The sequence below is a fragment of the Elephas maximus genome, chromosome X (genome assembly GCF_024166365.1).
Source record: "Elephas maximus indicus isolate mEleMax1 chromosome X, mEleMax1 primary haplotype, whole genome shotgun sequence".
NCBI classification, from domain to species: Eukaryota; Metazoa; Chordata; class Mammalia; order Proboscidea; family Elephantidae; genus Elephas; species Elephas maximus.
The window spans coordinates 173,681,246-173,701,500 of NC_064846.1; the positions used below are offsets into that span (position 1 = coordinate 173,681,246).

Here is a 20,255-nt window from a genome sequence, read left to right on the forward strand (position 1 = left end):
AAAAGAAAATCTAGGGCAATATGGTCAACTCACCCACTAGCAAATCCATATATTATGGTATAGGAGAAGAACCAACAACCACATAGGAAATGGTGTGCGGTGTTATCTCAGCTTGTATTTGTCTTTACAAGCTACAATTAAAATGGTAAACCTATTGCTGTTGAGTCCATTCTGACTCATTGCAATCCTATAAGACAGAGCAGAACTACCTCATAGGGTTTCCGAGGAGTGGCTGGTGGATTTGAACTGCTGACCTTTTGATTAGCAGTCTGAGCTCTTTAACCACTGAACCACCAGGGCTTTTATTAAAAAATAGGGAAGTGTCATGGATTGAATTATGTTCCCCCCAAAATGTGTGTATCAATTGGGCTGGGCCATGATTCCTGGTATTGGGTGATTTTCCTACATGTTGTAAATCCTGCCTCTATGGTGTTAATGAGGAGGGATGGGTGGCAGTTGTGTTAGTGAGGCAGGACTCAACCTACAAGATTGGACTGTGTCTTGAGGCAATCTCTTGAGATATAAAAGTGAGAAGCGAGCAGAGAGACAGGGGTACCTCAAACCACCAGGAAAGCAGTACCAGGAGCAGAGCACATCCTTTGGACTTGGGGTCCCTGAGCGAAGAAGCTCCTAGTCCTGGGGAAGATTGATGAGAAGGGCAACAGAGACAGAAAACCTTCCCCTGGAGCTGACACCCTGAATTCGGACTTCTAGCCTCCTAGACTATGACAGAATAAACTTCTCTTTGTTAAAGCCATCCACTTGTGGTATTTCTGTTACAGCAGCACTAGATGACTAAGGTAGGAAGATACATCAAAATAGATCTCAATATGGTACTGCTGAAAACATTTTCTAATTAGGTCACTCTCTCTTCTCGTCGTTGTTAGTTGCCATTAAGTCAATTCCAACTCATGGGGACCCCATGTGTGCAGAGCTGAACTGTGCTCTATAGGGTTTTCAAGGCTGTGACCTTCCAGAAGTAATCTCCAGGCCTGTCTTTGCAGGTGCCTCTGGGTGGGTTTGAACTGACAACCTTCCTGCCACTTAACTGATCATTTAACTGTTTTCACCACCTAATTCTCTCTTATTGGGAAAATTAAAATATATGTATGAAATAACCGAGTTTAATCACAATGATGTCTTAGAATCCAGCCATCACTATCTTCACCTTCTTCTCTTACCAGGCACTGGTGTTACTTAAGTTATGAAAATGGACTTATTTTATGTTGCAGCTATGTTCTCAATTTGAGTGACACAAGGCAACATTAATTCGCTCAGTCAAATTCTTTTCCTTCCACAGTAAGCACTTTGGTGTTGGTATTTTAGTTGAGAATGCAAATCTCTGCAGTCGTACTGCAGAAAAGAAAAAAGAGAAACAGGGAGTCAGGGCAAGGAGGCTAGTCGGGACTGACAACAGAAGAGAGGGCAGGGCTAACCCCGTGCTATGATTGAACGTTCCAGAATGGACAGGCACTGCTGACTATCTATGGCATCCACGAAGAGGCACTCACGCAGCTGCCCGGGCTGCGGCAAAACCATTTCATCATTGCCATTAATTTCTAGAAATGGCTGCATGCCATCTAGCTGGCCAGATCCCACTGAAGGATAACCCAAGAGCACCATCATTTTCTAAAATAAATCTCTGCCTCTCTGAAAAAAATTTTGTTTTCTTTTTCTTTCATTCCTAGAAAACTCTCACAGAGCAGAGAGGCACCCAGATGGTCCCTTGCAGAAAAAAAATTGCGTCTTAATAGCTGGATAAGTGATGAACTGATACGAGGTGCTGGCACGTTTTAGACACACAAGACAGAGAGCTGTGAGGATCTGAGATTCCGGCTTTTCTCTGCGCCCCAGAGCTAAAATAGCTGTTTGGACAGGAACATTCATTGTGTTCTTTCTCATGCATTATCTAAGATGGTTGAAGACAATTAGAGAGTAACTGCCACACCACAGCTGATGGCGAGTTGGTTTCCCAGCCTCTATTCTATCATCTTTTCAGGGAGCTTCACCATAAACACAAGTGAGGAAGATTAAGATCTCCCTCCATATTTCAAACTAATAATCTTCCCATTGACTTCCTTCTCCTTCCCTTCTCCTGTTGTGATGCAGAAGTCATTGTTTCATTTCTGCTTGATAAAAACCCAATGCCGTTGAGTCAGTTCCGACTCACAGCAGCCCCATAGAGTTCTCCTACAATTGTCTTCGCCGTTCAATTTAAAGAGGTCCCTAGGTGGCGCAAACAGTTTGTACTCGGCTACTAACTGAAAGCTTGGTGGTTTGAACCCACCCAGTGGCTCTACAGAAGAAAGATCTGGCCATCTGCTCCCATTAAGATTACAGCCTATGTGGGTACCATGGTCTCAGGGAACATCTAGCTCAGTTGGCGTAACATAGAAGTGTTCTACATTCTACTTTGGTAAGTAGTGTCTGGGGTCTTAAACGCCTGTGAGTGGCCATCTAGGATACTTCACTGGTCTCACCCTTTTGGGAGCAAGGGAGAATGAAGAAAACTAAAGATACAAGGGAAAGATTAGTCCCAAGGACCAATGGACCACGTCTACAATGGCCTCCACCAGACTGAGTCCAATACAACTAGATGGTGCCCAGCTACCCCCACTGGCTGCTCTGACAGGGATCACAATAGAGGGTCCTGAACAGAGCTAGAGAAAAAATGTAGAGCAAAATTCTAACTCACAAGAAAAGACCAGACTTACTGGCCTGACAGAGACTGGAGAAACCCTGAGAATATGGCCCCAGGACACCCTTATAGCTCAGTAATGAAGTCACTCCTGAGATTCACCCTTCATCCAAAGATTAGACAGGCCCATAAAACAAAACGAGACTAAAGGGGGACACCAGCCCAGGGGCAAGGACTAGAAGGCGGGAAGGGACAGGAAAGCTGGTAACGGGGAACCCAAGGTTGAGAAGGGGAGAGTCTTGACATGTCGTGGGGTTGGCAACCAATGTCAGAAAACAATACGTGTACTAACTGTTTAATGAGAAGCTAGTTTGTTCTGTAAACCTTCATCTAAAGTACAATAAAAAAATTTTTTTTTTTTAAATTACAGTCTAGAAAATGCTATGTGGCCGTCCTCTTCTGTCACATGGGCCACTGTGAGTTGGAATTGTCTCATCGGTACCTAACTACAACAACAGCTCTCTGTAATTGTCCTCACTGTTGAATTTAAAGAGGAGCCTGGATGGTACAAAAGGTTTGTGCTCCGATGCTAGACTAAAGGTTATCAGTTTAAATCCACTCAGTGGTGCCGTGGAAGAAAATACCTGGCAATCTGATTCTGTAAATATTATAGCCAAGAAAACCCAAAGGAGCTCAATTCTATTCCATAACACATGGGGCCGCCCTGAGTCAGAATTAACTCAACAGCAACTAACAACAACAAAAACAACAGTACACAAAAGGAACCATTTATAGCCTGAGAAATCCTTAGCTTCGCCTGGCCATGACGTACATTACACAATGTGGTTTTAAATATTGTCCCAACACAAGTTGCCCTTTAAAACAATGTCATGGAAAATAATAGCACTATATAATTTTTAAACTTTTTTTTTTTTCCCGATACCAGAATTCACAAAACACTCTTGGGGTGAAACAAGGCAAACTTAATACATAGTATATAAAGGTCAAAAGACGGCATCTTTGCATTCAAAGCCTTAATTAGCAGGATGCAAATAAACACTATTGTTCCTCAGACATGTTCTTTTTTACTTTAAAGCGTTTTCAAAAATTGTTAGTATACAATTAAAAGGATAAAGCGTTTTAAATGAATTTTAAATGGCACTGAAATGCAGAGCTGTTTTGTTTTTTAAGCAAAGGTGCTTGTACCATGTTTGCTAAATTTCCACGTCGCATAACATGTTACCAAATGAAGTGATAGCTACTTCCTTAGGACGCGCTCAGTAAAGGTGATGAGATGTATATATTTATGAAGACACGGTCATCCTAAACTTTTTTACCTTGGACCAAATCCCTTCCCATTTTCCTTCTTCCAGTTATTTAAAATATCTTCCCAATTACGATTTAAAAAATTCTTTTAATTATGATTAAGCTTGGAAAATTCCAGCATCCGAAATGCCCCGAGAGTCCTTAGTGTTACAGACTGAATTGTGTACCCCCAAAATGTATGTCAGTTTGGCTAGACCATGATTATGTGGTTGTCCACCATTTTGTGATCCGGTGTGATTATCCTATGCATTGTAAATCCTAACCTCTAAGATGTTAATGAGGCAGGATTAGAGGCAGTTATGTTAATGAGGCAGGACTCAATCTACAGGGTTAGTCTGTATCTTGTGTTAATCTCTTTTGAGATATAAAAGAGAGAAGCAAGCAGAGAGGAGATGGACCTCCTACCACCAACAAAGAAGGGCTGGGGTCCCTGCAATGAGAAACTCATAGACCCAGGGAAACAATGATGACAAGTACTTTGCAGAGCCAACAGAGAGAGAAAGCCTTCCCCTGGACCTGGCACCCTGAATTTGGACTTCTAGCCCCTAGACTGTAAGAGAATAAATTTCTGTTTGTTAAAGCCATCCACTTGTGGTATTTCTGTTTCCGCAGTGCAAGGTAACTAAGACACTTAGCTACAAACTCCCTAAGGGAGAAAAACTGGCCATGAATTATTTTGCAAAATCTAATGGCTGTATTTAATTTTGAAACAAAACCAACAACAACCAAAAAAATGTGTGTTGTTACACAAATATGTATATAGGCATATATGTGTGTATGTGTTACATATGTATGCACAGAAAGATGTATGTACATAACCATAAATATCCAGATTTATAATAAACCACGTAGGGGACAGAGCGACAGATAGTCCTTAGACATAAGCAACCATCTGGCAAGATTGGTTTTCTGGCTCTGAAAGCTTAGGACCATGGTCTTGTGGGACAACTTGGTCAATTGGCATAATATAGTTCATAAAATTTATGTTCTACATCCTAGTTAGGTGAGTAGTGTCTGGGGTCTTAAAAGCTCGTGCGTAGCCATCTAAAATACAACTATTGGTCTCTACTCGTCCAGAGCAAAAGAGAAAGAAGGAAACCAAAGACTCAGAGAAGAAAGTAGTCTACAGGATTAATAGTCTACAGGAACCACAGCCTCATCTACTCTGAGATCAGAAGAACTAGATGGTGCCCCGCTACCGTTAACGACTATTCTGATCAGGGTCGCAATAGGTGGATCCTGATAGAACAGGAGAAAAATGTGGAACAGAACTCAATTCTTAAAAAGTCTAGACTTACTGGACCGACTGACACTGGAGGGCTCCCTGAGACTCTCTCTGAGATGCTTTTTCAGCCTTGAACCAAAACTAACCCTTGAGGTCACCTTTTACTAAATAACAGATTGGCTCACAAAATAAAGAATATCACCCGCAAGTACTCTGCTCCTTTAAAAAATCATCTGCATGAGACCACAGGGTCAACAATGACTAAAGCAAAGATGAGAAGGTAGGGGGGCAGGGAAACTAGAGTCCTGGAAATGGTACAGCCAGAATAGAATGAATCAGCGTGATGAAACACCATGAAAAATGTAGCCAATATCACTGAATAATTCGTGTAGAAATTGTTAAATGGGACCCTAATCTGCCATGTAAACTTTCACCTTAAATCCAATATTATTAAAAGAAATTTAATGACTGTTCCTTTGCAGAAACAGGGTGGTAACGTGACTTACTCAGGGTGAACTAGGTTAGGTTGTAGCAGCAACATCAAAATCTCAGTGGCTTAACCAGTGAAAGTTTATCTCTCGTTTACACCATACGTTAATCATGGATCAATTGGGATTCTTCTCCGTGGGATCACCTTCACTCTGGGACCAGTCTGAGGGCGTATTCTGCATCTGGAGTGCTGAGAAAGTGCTGGGGTCCTTATATGGATTATTCGATGGCCTCCCTCAGAAGTAACAACATGTGACATCTCAAGTCACAGCTCACTGGTGGCCAGCAGCACAACCCTACTACATGCTCAGACTGTAGAATGAGCTGCAAACCTTTAGTGAACAGCACCGTTGATGGCCATGGAACGGTAAACCGGGGCTTTGAACCGGTTCAAACTGGTTCAGTCATGGCCAGCAAAGGGAAATAGGCATGGACCTGAAGTTTTACAGTTTGGTGCCCCGAATGGGAAAAATTAAAGGTTGAAGCCCTGGAATGGGAGGCTTGGAAGAGGCATAGTGAACCCTTACAGGAGCCTGATGTGTGGGATTGGATTATTGGCAGGAGTGTACGAAAGCCACACACTTTCAGAGTGGCTTGGCTGGCTGCCATCTTTGAGTAGGGCACCACCATCTTTGAGCAGGGCACCACCATCTTTGAGCAGGATGCTGCCATCTTTGAGTAGGGCACCACCATCTTTGAGCAGGATGCTGCCATCTTTGTGCTCAGAATCCAAGGGTGAGAGATTTGGTTGCTATGCAATGGTTACGCGCCCTTGTTTTCTAAGAGGGAGATTAAGTTTCTAGGAGGGCTTCGACCCGTAATTTTCCCCTTTCTGGCTATCTTTCTAGATCACCATAGCTTTAAAAATTTCTTGGCCATGACTGAGCCAGGCAGAATTCGTTTGAAGCCCTGCAATAAACAAAGAGATAAACAAAACTGTGTGTCTTTTTATCTGAATGCAATAAATCAACTCTGTTAATTTTGGTTCTTTTTTAATGACGAGTGGACTCATATTGGGGTGGGAATCAGTGGTGGCTCATTTATAGAATTCTTGGCCTTTGGTCCCCGGCCAATGCACCCCATGAGCGCCACCACCTGTCTGTCAGTGGAGGCTTGCGTGTTGCTGTGATGCTGAGCAACTTCCAGACTAAGACAGACTAGGAAGACAGGCCTGGCGATCCACTTCCAAAAGTCAGCCAGTGAAATCCCAATGGATCAACAGAGACCAATCCACAACCGATCACGGGGATGGCGCAGGACTGGGTAGTGTTTCATTCCATTGTACAAAGGGTCGCCATGTGTCGGGGACCGAACTGACGGCAACTATCAGCTAAAACAACAACATTCAGATAGCTTCTTTCACTTTGGAAATTTCTCAGGGTTGCTATGAGTCAGAATGAACCTGATGGCAGCGGGCGTTTTATATGCTAGATCATATATTCTTTTCATGGTGTAGTTTTGTGTTCCTTGCTAGAAAAATCAAGGAAAAGATTTCTATCCAATCCTTGTACATTCATCTGTTTGCATAATGTCACCATCTAACCAAACAGCTGCACAGGTTGTGCACTGCACAAATTGAGGAAAGCCACTTCTCACTGTGATCAACGTTAGTGCCGCCCCGGAGCTGTGCGGTATGCAGCCTGTGCAGTCATATAAGGATGGTGGTTATGAAGCCATCCATTTACGTTGTTTTATCCAAAAGATTGCTTGCATAAACCTAAGCATAAAACAACCCATTTATGCACTGCTATCTCTGTTCCCTCATGCATAACGAGAAAATAATAGTGTCCACCTGACAGGTGTGTGGTTAGGTTTAAATATGCCAGTCCAGTTGCCATGGAGTTGACCCCGACTCATGGCACCCCCAGGTGTGTCAGAGTAAAACTGTGCTCCATAGGGTTTCCAGTGGCTGATTTTTCAGAAGTAGATCATCAGGCCTTTCTTCCAAGGTGCCTCTGGGTAGACTCAAACCCCCAACCTTTCAGTTAGTGGCCAAGCAGTGCGTTAATCGTTTGCACCACCTGGGCAGTTTGAGGATTAAATATATGACCTCCACCAAAGCAGTTACAATAGTGCCTAGGATTCCTGAGCTTCAGCAAACCTCATTCCCTGCTCCAGCCTCTAACATCAGCCCAGAGCCCCTAAAAACACTTTTCACACTGCTTTCTGGTGAGATGCTGTGCTGTAGAACCTCGCTTTGTCTCTGTCCCTGGGGTGACGGCTGTGAGCAGGTCTCGCTGATAAGGGCTCTAATGGATGGCTGGTCTGATCTCTCTTTCTCTCCGCGGTTAGCAGCTTCATGCAGCCCCTGTCTGATAAAATGCCACGAGTGCCCTTTTCTGAATTATTTGAAGTGCTGACTTCTAACCTTTTCATGTGGCTCTTGTCACCTCCCCACACGTCAAATGAGAGGCCATCTCAAGAACAGTGCTTCAGACCTCGCTATTGAACGTCCCTCCGATTTTAACATGGAGCTGACGCTTCACAAAACGCCAGGATCTGATGAATTCATTGGAAATATTAAATACGAGCCACATCTGCATCCAAGGTCGCTGAAAGCAGCTGGCTGAAAACCATGGCAGCATCTTTGGGTCTTTTTCAAAGACTAAAATCTGACCAATGAAATGAAAATACCACATTTACTGGAGTACTTTATATGTGCACGTGAAAAAAAATTTTTAAAGTATTTCAAAAGTGGTAAAGTTTGATAGCGAAAAAAAATCAAAGGACATATGATAAAAATATACTCAGCGAAAATTTTGTCTTTAGAAAACTAGCATTGTCCCTCAACAGGCTGTATATTTTGAAATCTGCTATGCCTGTACAATCAATGAAGCAAAATACAATATGCCACTTTGAAAAATAACTTCAATATTTAAGCGATCGTCCATTTACGTGTTGAGTAAAGTATCAGACCGTCATCCCACCGACTTATAAGATAATTGCAGAGTCTCCTTTTCTTAATTACCACGTTCAGTGGGCGACTACTATATTCTTACCTTTACATTTCACTAACTCCTATCCTCTCCCACTTACTTTATAGAATCAATGCCCGGGGTTTCTATTCACAACAGCATCACTAAATCAAAGAATCTTTTTTGAAATCCAAAGAATTATCATCAGATACTAGGTTTAGTAATTTAGAATTATAGTGAACCAATCTGCTGTGTTAAAAAAAAAAAAACTCATTGCTGTCAATTCTGACTCCTGGTGGCCCCATGGAAACCCTGGTTGCATAGTGGTTAAGTGCTACAATTGTTAACCAAAAGGTCTGTTTGAATCCACCAGCTGCTCCTTGGAAAACCTATGGGCAGTTCTACTCTGTCCTGTTGGGTCACTATGAGTTGGAATTGAGTAGATGACAATGGGTTTTTTTTTTTTTTTTTTTGCTAAGCCCATGTGTTACAGAGTGGAACTGCTCCATGGGGTTTTCTTGGCTGTAATCTTTATGGGAGCAGATTGCCAGGCCTTTCTTCTGTGGAGCTACTGTGCTGGCTGGGTTCAAACCACCTACCTTTAGATTAGTAGATGATTGCAAACCACTTGCGTTATCCAGGGGACACCTCTTATTGTATTGCTGTTGTCCTGTGTCATTGGGTCAGTTCTGACTCAGAGCAGCCTATAGGACAGAGTAGAACTGTCCCATAGTGTTTTCTAGGCTGTAATCTTTATGGGAGCAGATCACCAGGTCTTTCCCCCGAGGAGGTGTTGCATGGGTTCGAATTACTGACCTTTTGGTTAGCAGCAGAGCACTTAACCATTTTGCCAGCAGGTGTACTGTTGCTGTTGTGTGACGTCAAATCAATTCCGACTCATAGCGGCCCTATCATGACTCTATAGAACAGACTAGAACTGCCACATAGGATTTTCTAGGCTGTAATCTTTACAGGAACAGATAGCCAGATCTTTCTTCCTCGGAGCTACTGGGTGTATTTGATCCAATGACCTTTCTGTTAGCAGCTAAGCACGTAACCATCTGCAGAACCAGGGCTCCCCTTATCGTATTAACACAAAAAAACCCGTTGCTGTCAAGTCGATTCTGACTCATAGTGACCCTAAAGGACAGAGTAGAACTGCCCCATAGGGTTTCCAAGGAGTGCCTGGTAGATTCGAACTGCAGATCTTTTGGTTAGCAGCCAAGTTCTTAACCACTGTGGCACCAGGGCTCTCCTATTGTATTAGTGGGCAATTAACCCGGGTGCTGTTACACTAAAGGTCCCTAGTGGTGCAAATGGTTTGCACTTAACTACTCACTGAAAGGTAGGCAGTTGGAACCCACCAGCCACTCAAGGGAGAAAGCAAGCTGATCTGCTTCCGTAAAGATTACAGCCAAGAAAATTCTATGGGGCAGTTCTACTCTGTCACATGGGGCCACTATGAGTCAGAATTGGCTCGCCAGCAATGGGTTTGGCTTTTTTGGTTTTGGCTGCTACGTTAACAATCTAAAACTCAGTGGTTTAAGAAAATAAAAGTTCATTTCTTGTTCAGGTCAGTCACCAGTCAGTCTGACAGCTGCACTCCATGTGGTAACTCAGGGATCTAGGCTGTTCTCTTGGTGGCATCACTATGCCTAGAGCCTCCTTAGAGTCCTTGCCTAAGCAAGATCACCCCTAGAGGATTGGAAGGGAACTTTCTGGCCAGGCCTGAGTGGTTTACTTGGTCTTAACACAACCAAGAGGGAAACCAGCAAACGTCATCTTCAATGTCATCTTATCTGGCACCCAGTCCAATAAACAGGACATTTGAACCATGAGACAGTTTCTACTCTACAATTGCACCTGCCCGTAAGGCAATATGACCAAAAACAAAAACAAAACAAAACCCCAAATCATTGCCATCACGTCAATTCCAACCCACGGCAACCCCATTTGTTACAAAGTAGAACTGTTCCATAGGGTTTTCTTAGCTGTCATCTTTATGGAAGCAGATTGCCAGATCTTTCTTCTGAAGCCCTTCTGGGTGGGTTTGAACCACCAACCTTTAGGTTAGCAGTTGTGTGCAAACCATTTTTATCACATGGGAACCTGAGGCAAGAGAACACACCATTGGAAACATGGTGCCACACGTATTCAGTTTTGCAGGCTGCGTTAATTTAGACCATATAAAGTTGGATAGGCCGTTCAAAGTATGTATTTGTAAAAAAATATATTCATCGGAAATTCTGCCATTAGCAAAACACCATCAACCCACAGCACAGGTAGTACAGTTTGAAGCCTGCGATCCTCATATAATCAACGGAGCAAACTTTATATTCCAGACCTCAATAGTCAAGTGATTACGTTGGCTTGCTGTGTAAAGAACGCCCAGATACTGCACAGTTTGCCTCTTTGAAGACATTACCTCTTTGCCTGGTAACATAAACTTAGTGTTATCATGAGAAATCACTTGGAGAATTTGAACTGAATGAGTAGAGCCATTTTAAGGCCCAAAGTCAAGGGTCTCTTCTACAGAGAAGCCCCGTAATGCTCTTCTTAGAATACAGATAGTTACCTGAGGACTTTCCTTTTCAGGCACACGTCAGCAGTTTCCGAATGGCTAGCATTCTAATGAGGGAAGCTGACTCTTCCTGAGTTGGAAAGGTGCCTCTAACATCATATCTGACACTGTTAAATATTGGTAAATGACATGCACTTTATCTACAGTCCATTAAACAAGAAATGGTGTCCAGTCATGTTTGCTGGTGGTAGCTTTCTGGCAACACAGCAGCAGCTCCTGGAACAGGGAAACCAAGGCTGTTCAAGGACTCAGGGACCTCAGCCCTGATGTCCCCACGTGGATGCTGTCCAAGGGTAGGCGTAAATATGTTTTTTTAAAGGAGTCCTGGGATAGATGTGAAATAAGTAGAGAGCAGACGGCTATGATTTAAGAAGGATTAGGTCCTATTACATTATATACATCATACATATGTGGTCACCATGAGTCAGAGTTCCTGAATGGCCCAAATGGTTAAGTGATTAGCTAGTAACTGAAAGGTTTGCAGTTTGAGTTCACCCAGAGGTGCCTGGGAAGAAAGGCCTGGTGATCTACGTCTGAAAAACCTGGCATTGAATACCCGGTGGAGCTTACTTCTATTCTGACGTACGTGGGGCTGCCATGAGTCAGAATCAACTTGACAGCTTCTTTTTTTTTAATTTTTAGATCCTTTTTACATCATACATCGCATTTGGTGGGGACTAAATGGGGATAAATCAATGGAAGATTTCTCAACTTCCACGCAGGAGACCCGGGTTCCATTTCCAGCTGATGTACCCCATGTATGGCCACCACCCATCTGGCACTGGAGGCTGGCTTGTTGCTACAAAGCTGGACAGGTTTCAAAGGAGCTTCCGGACTAAGACAGACTAAGAAGACAGGCCTGGTGATCTACTTCCAAAAATCACCCAGTGAAAACCCTATGGCTCACAAGGGTCCGATCCTGTTGTGTTTGGGGTCCCCATGAGTCGGGAGCTAACTTGGCAGCAGCTGCTGATAACAACAGGACCGATAATAAGGCTTCGTTCTTCTATCACTGGAAAACCAGAGGCTGGACTCTACAAAACCAGCGCCTTTTGTCCCATACACATTCTCTCCCTACACCTATCCGTTGTCTAGCAGACTTTCCACGGACATTTTCCAGCCTTTAACCAGCATTGCTGGTTCAAATGATAACCTACTGCAGTCCAGTGTTACTGCACTTTCTACCTCCACTTCTTCCTGCTCCAGAAGTTTGTTAGGACTCTGGTCTGGTTTTCCTGAGGAATCCAATGGGAAGAAGAGGAATGGAGAACAATGGTTTTCATAGCAGATTTTAGACTCTCTTAATCTGTCGGCTCTAAGTATTAGTTGCCGTTGTGTGCCTTCAAGCCGATTCCGACTCACAGTAACCTCATGTGACGGAGTAGACTTGCCCCATAGGGTTTCCTAGGCTGTAGTCTTTATGGAAGCAGATCACCAGCACCTTTTTTCAAGGAGCCTCTGGGTGGGTTTGAACTGTCAACCTTTTGGTTAGCAACTGAGTGCTTAGTTGTTGTGCCACCAGGGTGGTACAGCAAAGTAATTCCTTCACCAAGGTAGAGTCACTCTCTGTTCCAGAGCCAGCTATGACTTTCATGGCCTCACGAAAATAAAACATGAAACATCACAGTCAGCCTTTCGAATCCACGGGTTCTGATTCCCTGGGTTCAACCAACAGTGGATCAAAAATATTCAGAAAAAAAGAAAAAATTCCCAAAAGCAGAACTTGGCTTTGCTGCACGCCAAGCACTGTGCCGAAGCCATGTGGATGAAGTGGTGTGCAGCACCCCCTGCTGTAGCCTCCCCCATCTCACAGACCCTCAGTCTCTCCAGCACTCAATGTGTGGGCATCTTCGCCTCGCAGCTCCTTTCTTTGCCCCTTGTGTGGTGTGCACCCTTTGTTTCTGTGCAAAAAAATGGCTCCTACAAAGCAATGAAGTGGCCAAAGCAACCCCTCAAAGGCTAAGAAGAGGCCTAAAGTGCTATCTCTGGGCAGAAAATACAAATCTTAGGTCTTTTGAAAAGTGGGATGTCGCATGCCGAAGTGGGCAGTGAGGCGCGTGAGAACGAATCGAGCATCCATAAAACAAAGCAGAAAGAAGCAGAAATTCCTCAAAGTGTTAGTCCTTTCCCTACAATAGCAAAAGTGGGCTCTCTGTCTCCTGATACAGGGCTCGCAGAGACTGAGAAAACACTAAGTGTGAAGTGTCAGCATTAACAAGGATCCACGTGGCTCTCACATTGTACGAGGTTTGATAAGTAACCTAGAGATGATTTAAGTATATCAGAGAATGGGTGTAAGCTCTATGCAAATACCAAGCCAGTTTCTATACGGGACTTGAGTATCTACAGATTTTGGTATCTGTTGAGTGGTGGGTGGTGGCTGGGTGGGGGGTGGGTGGGAGGGGAGGTCCTGGAACCAGTCCCTGGTGGACACTGAGGGATGACTGTACCTAAAAATACAAAACATTCTTTTGTTGTTGTTTTTAGCGACTGCAGAGTCAGTGCCAGCTCACAGTGACGCACACACAAAGGAAGGAACGGAACGGGTATATATCAGACCTTTGTGATCCGTTGGGTTCTCATTGGTTGATTTGTGGAAGTAGATAACCAGGCCTTTCTCCTCAGTCTGCCTGATTAAAATTGTACTTTATGACTGTGTTGGTATAAAAGCAAATACAATCTTCAACCCTAAATGTTCATTTTTCCCTCCTGATTTTAAACAAAACTAGAACATTTTCATGTACCACTAAAAGTCTTGCAAGCCTTAGGCAGTATGTCTGACGGGTAATTCGGATTGACCTCTCCTATAACTATAGAGGTCCGAAGGCCATTCCTGATCCATCTCTGTTCTCTTCAGCCCCTGTCTTACACAACATAAAACAAAAAAACCAAGCCCGTTGCCATCGAGTTGATTCCGACTCATACCTACCCTACAGGACACAGTGGAACTGCCCCATAGGGTTTCTAAGGAGTGGCTAGTGGATTCGAACTGCCGACCTTCTGGTTAGCAGCCGTAGCTCTTAACCACTGAGCCACCAGGAAGCTCAATAAATATGTGTTGAACTGGAAAGTCGTATCCCCAATCCTCAGCACCATGCCCAAAACGTAACAAACGCTCATTTCCACCATTTTTAATTGCAAACAAAGCTTTTATTTTAACTTTGCATTAACACGTTCTAATAATAAGAAAACACTTTTTACTTTATGCAATCAGTTTTGAAGATAGCATTTTTCAGACAGTGTTTCAGACATGGTGTCTGTCCTTCAGAGATGGTTGAGGAGTCTGTTTCCTTTCTTGAACTCCTAGTTACACAGATATGTAGGCTCCAATTGTGTTTTTCCCAAAGTGTTACCATGTAATATGATGACAGTCTGTACATTACTACTTGCTTTGCTTTTAACCCATTGCCAGTGAGTCAATTTCAACTCATAGCAACCCTACAGGACAGAGTAGAACTGCCTGTAGGGTTTCCAAGGCCATAAATCTTTATGGAAACAGACTGACATATCTTTCTACCATGGAGCAGCTGGTGGGTTCAAACCGTTGACCCTTCAGTTAGCAGCCGAATGCTTTAACCACTATGCCACCACGGCTCCTCACTTTGCACTGAACATCTATAAATACTAGGGATAAGAGGCATCGTTTGAAGAATTGGTTGAAAGCTTGATAACCCACTTGGGTTTGGACATAGAGCCCAAGACGCACTATTGGTGGGAGGCCGTACAACTCTGTAAGAAAACTGTTCCATCTCTTCTGGACACAACAATTCCAACTTCCTGTTACATCATCAAAGCAAAACTTTCAGATGGTAACTGGTTAGAGACCTAAGGCAAGTAGGGTAACTACAGATAAACCCAATTTTCAAATACCCTGGAATACAATGGTGAGCTAACCCATTTTGAAGCAAACACCTTCAAGCTCAATTTGCTTACCTCTGGAGGTATAAACACAACTACCACAGCCTCCACCAGACTGAGTCCAGCACAACTAGATGGCGCCCAGCTACCACCACTGACTGCTCTGACAGGGATCACAATAGAGGGTCCCGGACAGAGCTGGAGAAAAATGTAGAGCAAAATTCTAACTCAAAAAGAAAGACCAGACTTACTGGCCTGACAGAGACTGGAGAAACTCCGAGAGTATGGCCCCGGGACTCCCTTTTAACTCAGTACTGAAGTCACTCCTGAGGTTCACCCTTCATCCAAAGATTAGACAGGCCCATAAAACAAAATGAGACTAAAGGGGCACACCAGCCCAGGGGCAAGGACTAGAAGGCAGCTAGTAATAGGGAACCCAAGATGGAGAAGGGAGAGTGTTGACATGTCATGGGGTTGGCAACCAATGTCACAAAACAATATGTGCGCTGTTTAATGAGAAACTAGTTTGCTCTGTAAACCTTCACCTTAAGCATAATTAAAAAATAAACAACAGAGGTATAAGTTCATCCTTCATTTGATGTTTACATCTTACAGATTAAATAAGTAATTCTATATATAACCATGTGCTCCCACAATCTGTAATAGCTCGTCACGTAACGTAACCCTCCCCATACATCCCAGACCACAAAGGCCTTCCCAAAAGCTCACTTGCAGGGACTGCGTGACGTGCAGTAAACACTGTCATCTTAACACATAAATTCCTAATAGTGGCTTTAAATAGTTTGTGCGTGACAATATCAGTAGTAATCCTAACGCGTTATCCGCATGCTCCTAGGGTCTTCAGTGGGAATGTTCTCTAAAACCAGATGACAAATTTTCTCCGGTATCTGGAATGGGAAATCCACGGTGAAAGTAACAATTGTGCTTGGTTTCTGGCTTCCAAGAATTACCGGGAGGGAGGGGGATAGGAACTCTTCTTTGTTTTTATTTTTTCAGAAAAGAAAATCAGAATTAAAGGGAAACTTGGGAAACTCTTTGGAAAGCTGGGATTCCCTGAGAGGGACAGAGCAGAGGGCTGTCAGTGTTAAGCAAGCTCAAGGCTGGGCCATTCCAAGTCACGGATCCCTTCTGTACCATGAAGCCCTCCACCAACACCCATCTGTGGGAATCTCCCAGCATGCCCCACTGGCCCGCCAGCAAGCCGTCACATTCTATATCTGGATAAGATCACACAGGCAAGAGCATCTGTCAGCACTTCCCAGATGTAAACTTAAGACCTGTGCATTTAATTGCATGCAAATTTACACAGACAGCGCACACACAAAGTGTAAACAACTATTAAATTCTAGAATGTGAAAGGATATGAGAAGGAAGACTGTTGTGAGGAACACTGCCGTCGCTGTTGTTAGCTGCTGTTGAGTAAGTCCCCGACGCACGGTGACCCCGCGCACAGTGGAACAAAATGCTGCCGGTTCTGCGCCATCTCCACCATGGGTTGGGGATGGGACCAGGACCATTGTGCTCCACAGGGCTTTCCTCGGCTGAGCGAACGCTGTGCAAAAGACAAGCTGCTCCACCACGTGTTCAGAAGAGAGCCATGGATAAGTGGACGTACAGGGGGGCAGCTTCCTCTGCTTATCAGTAAAGGAATCCGCACCTTGTTGTCGGATGTGTGAAAGGAATCCCCACCTTGTTGTCGGATGTGTGTCCGCGGAGGCCACGTGTCTGGCGCACAGGTAGGGACATATTTCCCTCACCGTGGAGTGGTGCTTGACACTTCAGAACTCCCTCAAAAGCTGTGCCAACATCAGCCAATCTCCAACCTGACTTGCTCACATACTTCCCCTGAGTTACAAAAAAACGAAAACAAACCAAGCCTATTGCCGTCGAGAGTCGTTCCGACTCCCAGTGACCCTAGAGGACAGAGTAGAACTGCCCCATAGGGTTTCCAAGGAGTGGCTGGTGGATTCGAACCGCCAACTTCTGGTTAACAGCCAAGCTGCCACAGCATAAAATCTCATTAAACCTATGCATTAACTACTCATCTCATTCCATTCACTTCTGCCTGGAAGTAAAGATACCGTGGTTATTTGTATACGTTATGGGTTGCTTCTGAGCACTATCGTTGTCGCCTCCAAAAAAAAAGCACTGTGCAGATAATTCGGAATGACGGTGGGAGGCATGCTGTGAACTATGGCATCCCTCAAGTGGCTTTTGAGTTCAGGGCTTCCATTCGCAAAAGAAACAGTGGACCCTACCTACCATACTACCAGTTGGGGAATAGCAATCAGCACAGAGGGATGTGCTTTGGGGCTTTAGTTCCTGAAGGATTCCACCAAAAGTGTGCTGCACAACCAAAGCTCTATGGGAACCTCTACTATTCCCTCCTAATTCCTGGTAAACTCCTAGCTCTGTATTTAAATATCTTGACCTACTTTGGGAAAGAAATAAACTGTATATTTATAGAGTATGTTGTACGTAATGTGTACTGTAATTAATACCAATAAGAAACACTTGCTTTCCAATAACCAAGTCAGAACCTACCATCACTATTATTAGTAAATGACGTGGCCTTCTGTTCAACACAACTTTGCTACACTAAACTCTCCTTAGACGAAATTGTCTTTGTCACTGGTGCACGGGGGAACCATGGCAGTCACTGCTGAGCCTCAGGTGACGGAACAGACGACTCGATATACCGTTGATGCAGAAGTATTCGCTGACGGGCAGATCAAGGTTTCCTTTCGCACTTTCCTACAATCAAAATCCTGACGTTGGAAGAACCCATTTGATGGCCCCTCTCTATCCCACTGACACGTTGATCATGGAAGGCATAAATCTAATTCTCCACTGTGCCCTGAAAACCTTGGTCTTTGGGTAACTGTTAAGCTCTCAGCTAAGCGTTCAGATGATAAAATCAAGGACCAGTGCAGACGCAATCGTTGGTGAGGTTAGCGTTTCCCAGGACCATTTGCAGACATGCATTTGCCAGGAAGACTGTGGACCAGGCATCTGGCTTGCTCCAGGGCACATGGCTACTGGCTCACTCCGCTATCCTGCTTTTCCTTGTCACACTGACAAGACAGACCCAGGGAGGAACAACACAGCTGCAGCCAAGGCTTCCAGATAAGGTTCCCCACGGACAGCTGGTTGGGCACCTCGGTCAATGTCTTGGTGTGACCATCCACCGCCTCCTGCATGACCTGAAGGATCTCGTGGAAACGAGGCTCGGTCTCGGGAGTGAGTGGGCTCCTCTCTCGAGGGTCTCTGGAAATATCAAAGAGCAGAGGCGGGTGGTGATGGGTGACAAAATGTCCATGGCAGAAGCACACGTGTGTGGAGAAACACCCATTGGAGCCCTCCGGGGTGAACTTGGGCGTGAAGAAGAAGGCCTTCCAGATGGATGTGCCTGTGAATGGAAGGGACAGAAGTCGGGGTTCAGTTACGCCGTGCAAAGTGTCATGGGATTCACACCCAGTGAGAAAATACATAGGTATTAGGCTGCCATGTGCTTTATGACAGTAAAGGCTTATCGCCACTTATGAAATGTATGTATTTGTCACCCTTAAGGACCAAAAGTGTAAGGACCACAGCTAAAGGACATGTATTGCTGGCTTTTTTTTTTTTTTTCCAAAAGTGGTTAAGGAAAGAAAGATTAAAATGATCAAAAGATAGCTGTGATGCTGCCCCCGACTCATGACAACCTCACGCCTGCACTTCGAGTCCTGCACCATCCCCATGATTGGTTGTGGACTGGACTGCTATGATCCACAGGGTTTTCACTGGTTTTTAGAAGCACATCACCAGGCCTTTCCTCCTAGTCTGTCTTGGTCTGTAAGTTGTGCTAGAGTCTCCTCAGCACTACAGCAACACGCAAGCCTCCACGGACAGATGGGTGATGGCTGCGTGTGAGATGCACCGGCTGGAATTAAACCTGGGCGTCCCACATGGAAGGTGAGAATTCTGTCACTACATCACCACTGCCTCACTCATGTTCTACCTGCAGTTAGTTTATTAATTTACAGACTTTTGCCAGACACTAACTGCTCCAGTCCTTGGGTTTGCATCTATGCTGTTGTTGTTAGCTGCTGTCAAGTCAGCCCCCGACTCCTGGCGACCCCAGGCACGGCTGAAGGAAAAGCTGCCCCGTCCTGCTGCTGCTGACTCAGCTCCTGACTTAGGACAATCTCACACTCCAGGGAACCACACACTGCTTGGTCCTGCGCCATCCCTATAGGCTGTAGGTTAGACCACTGTGATCCATAGGATTTTCACGGGCTGAGTTTTTGAAGCAGATCACCAGGCCTTTCTTCCTAGTCTGTCTTAGTCTGGGAACTCCTCTGAAACCTGTTCAGCATCATAGCAACACACAGGCCTCCACTGACAGATGGGTGGTGGGTGCACAGGAGGTGCACTGGCTGTAATCGAACCCAGGTTTCCTGCATGGAAGGCAAGAATTCTACCACTGAACCACCAATGCTCTCGTTGCGAATTTAGGTTTGTTAAAACCTCAGCAATTTCTTCTTCAGAAAGCCTCTCTCTCTGCTCCTCCCTCCTTTTCCCATGCCCTAATTTATTTGTCAACGCCGAGCTGGTAAGCTTATTAATTGTTTGAGCATAGAACTCAAACAGGATTGTCATCTTAGTTTAATAAACTCTACAGCTTGGAAGGGCAGAGCCGGCACTCAGTAACGACATATTGATTAACACGTTACACGCTCCCAGCTCGGCCATCTTTTGCTCTCCAACTGTACTGCCTTAAACTTGCATCCTGCCTTGGGGTTTAAAACAAAAGCAGAGGGGAAGAGGCAGGCTGGGTGCTCCTGTATACAGGGGAGGTCACGAAGGCACAAAGAGAAATCTGCCGTCAGGAGCAATGTTACATACGCCACGCCCCCAGGGAACGCTTTATTTTCTCAGTGTTGAGAATGTCCGAAAATACCAAATCAAGAATGACATTAGGCTGGGGTGGGGACGGGCGGTGACTGCAAATAGATGGGTCTTTTGGGGTGTGGTAAGAATTGTGCAACTTGATACATTTACTAAAAACCAGGTGGTTCTACACCCAAAATCAGTGCATTTAATGGTATGTAAATCAGACCTCAATCAAGGTGTTAACAATTTCACGTCAGGCGAATGCATCAACACCAGGGTAGGATGGTTACATAAATTTTAAAACATAATTTCTGTGTTGCATTCAAC

General features: G+C 44.5%; 1 protein-coding gene across 10 annotated transcripts in view; it reads right to left on the reverse strand.

The window, feature by feature from the left end:
* STS (steroid sulfatase) overlaps positions 1 to 20,255 on the reverse strand; it is a 303,712-nt gene that overhangs the window by 101,632 nt on the left and 181,825 nt on the right. For 7 of the 10 annotated variants that reach the window (XM_049872292.1, XM_049872291.1, XM_049872294.1 and 4 more), the window contains one exon: positions 13,649 to 18,462. The exons of 1 other annotated variant lie outside the window; for it this stretch is intronic. In XM_049872292.1, coding sequence (XP_049728249.1) covers positions 18,089 to 18,462 — 374 coding nt within the window. In that variant the 3' untranslated portion in view covers positions 13,649 to 18,088. Of the gene's footprint in view, positions 1 to 13,648; positions 18,463 to 20,255 lie in introns of those variants that run through there. 2 more of the 10 variants (XR_007515873.1, XM_049872296.1) reach the window with 2 other exon arrangements.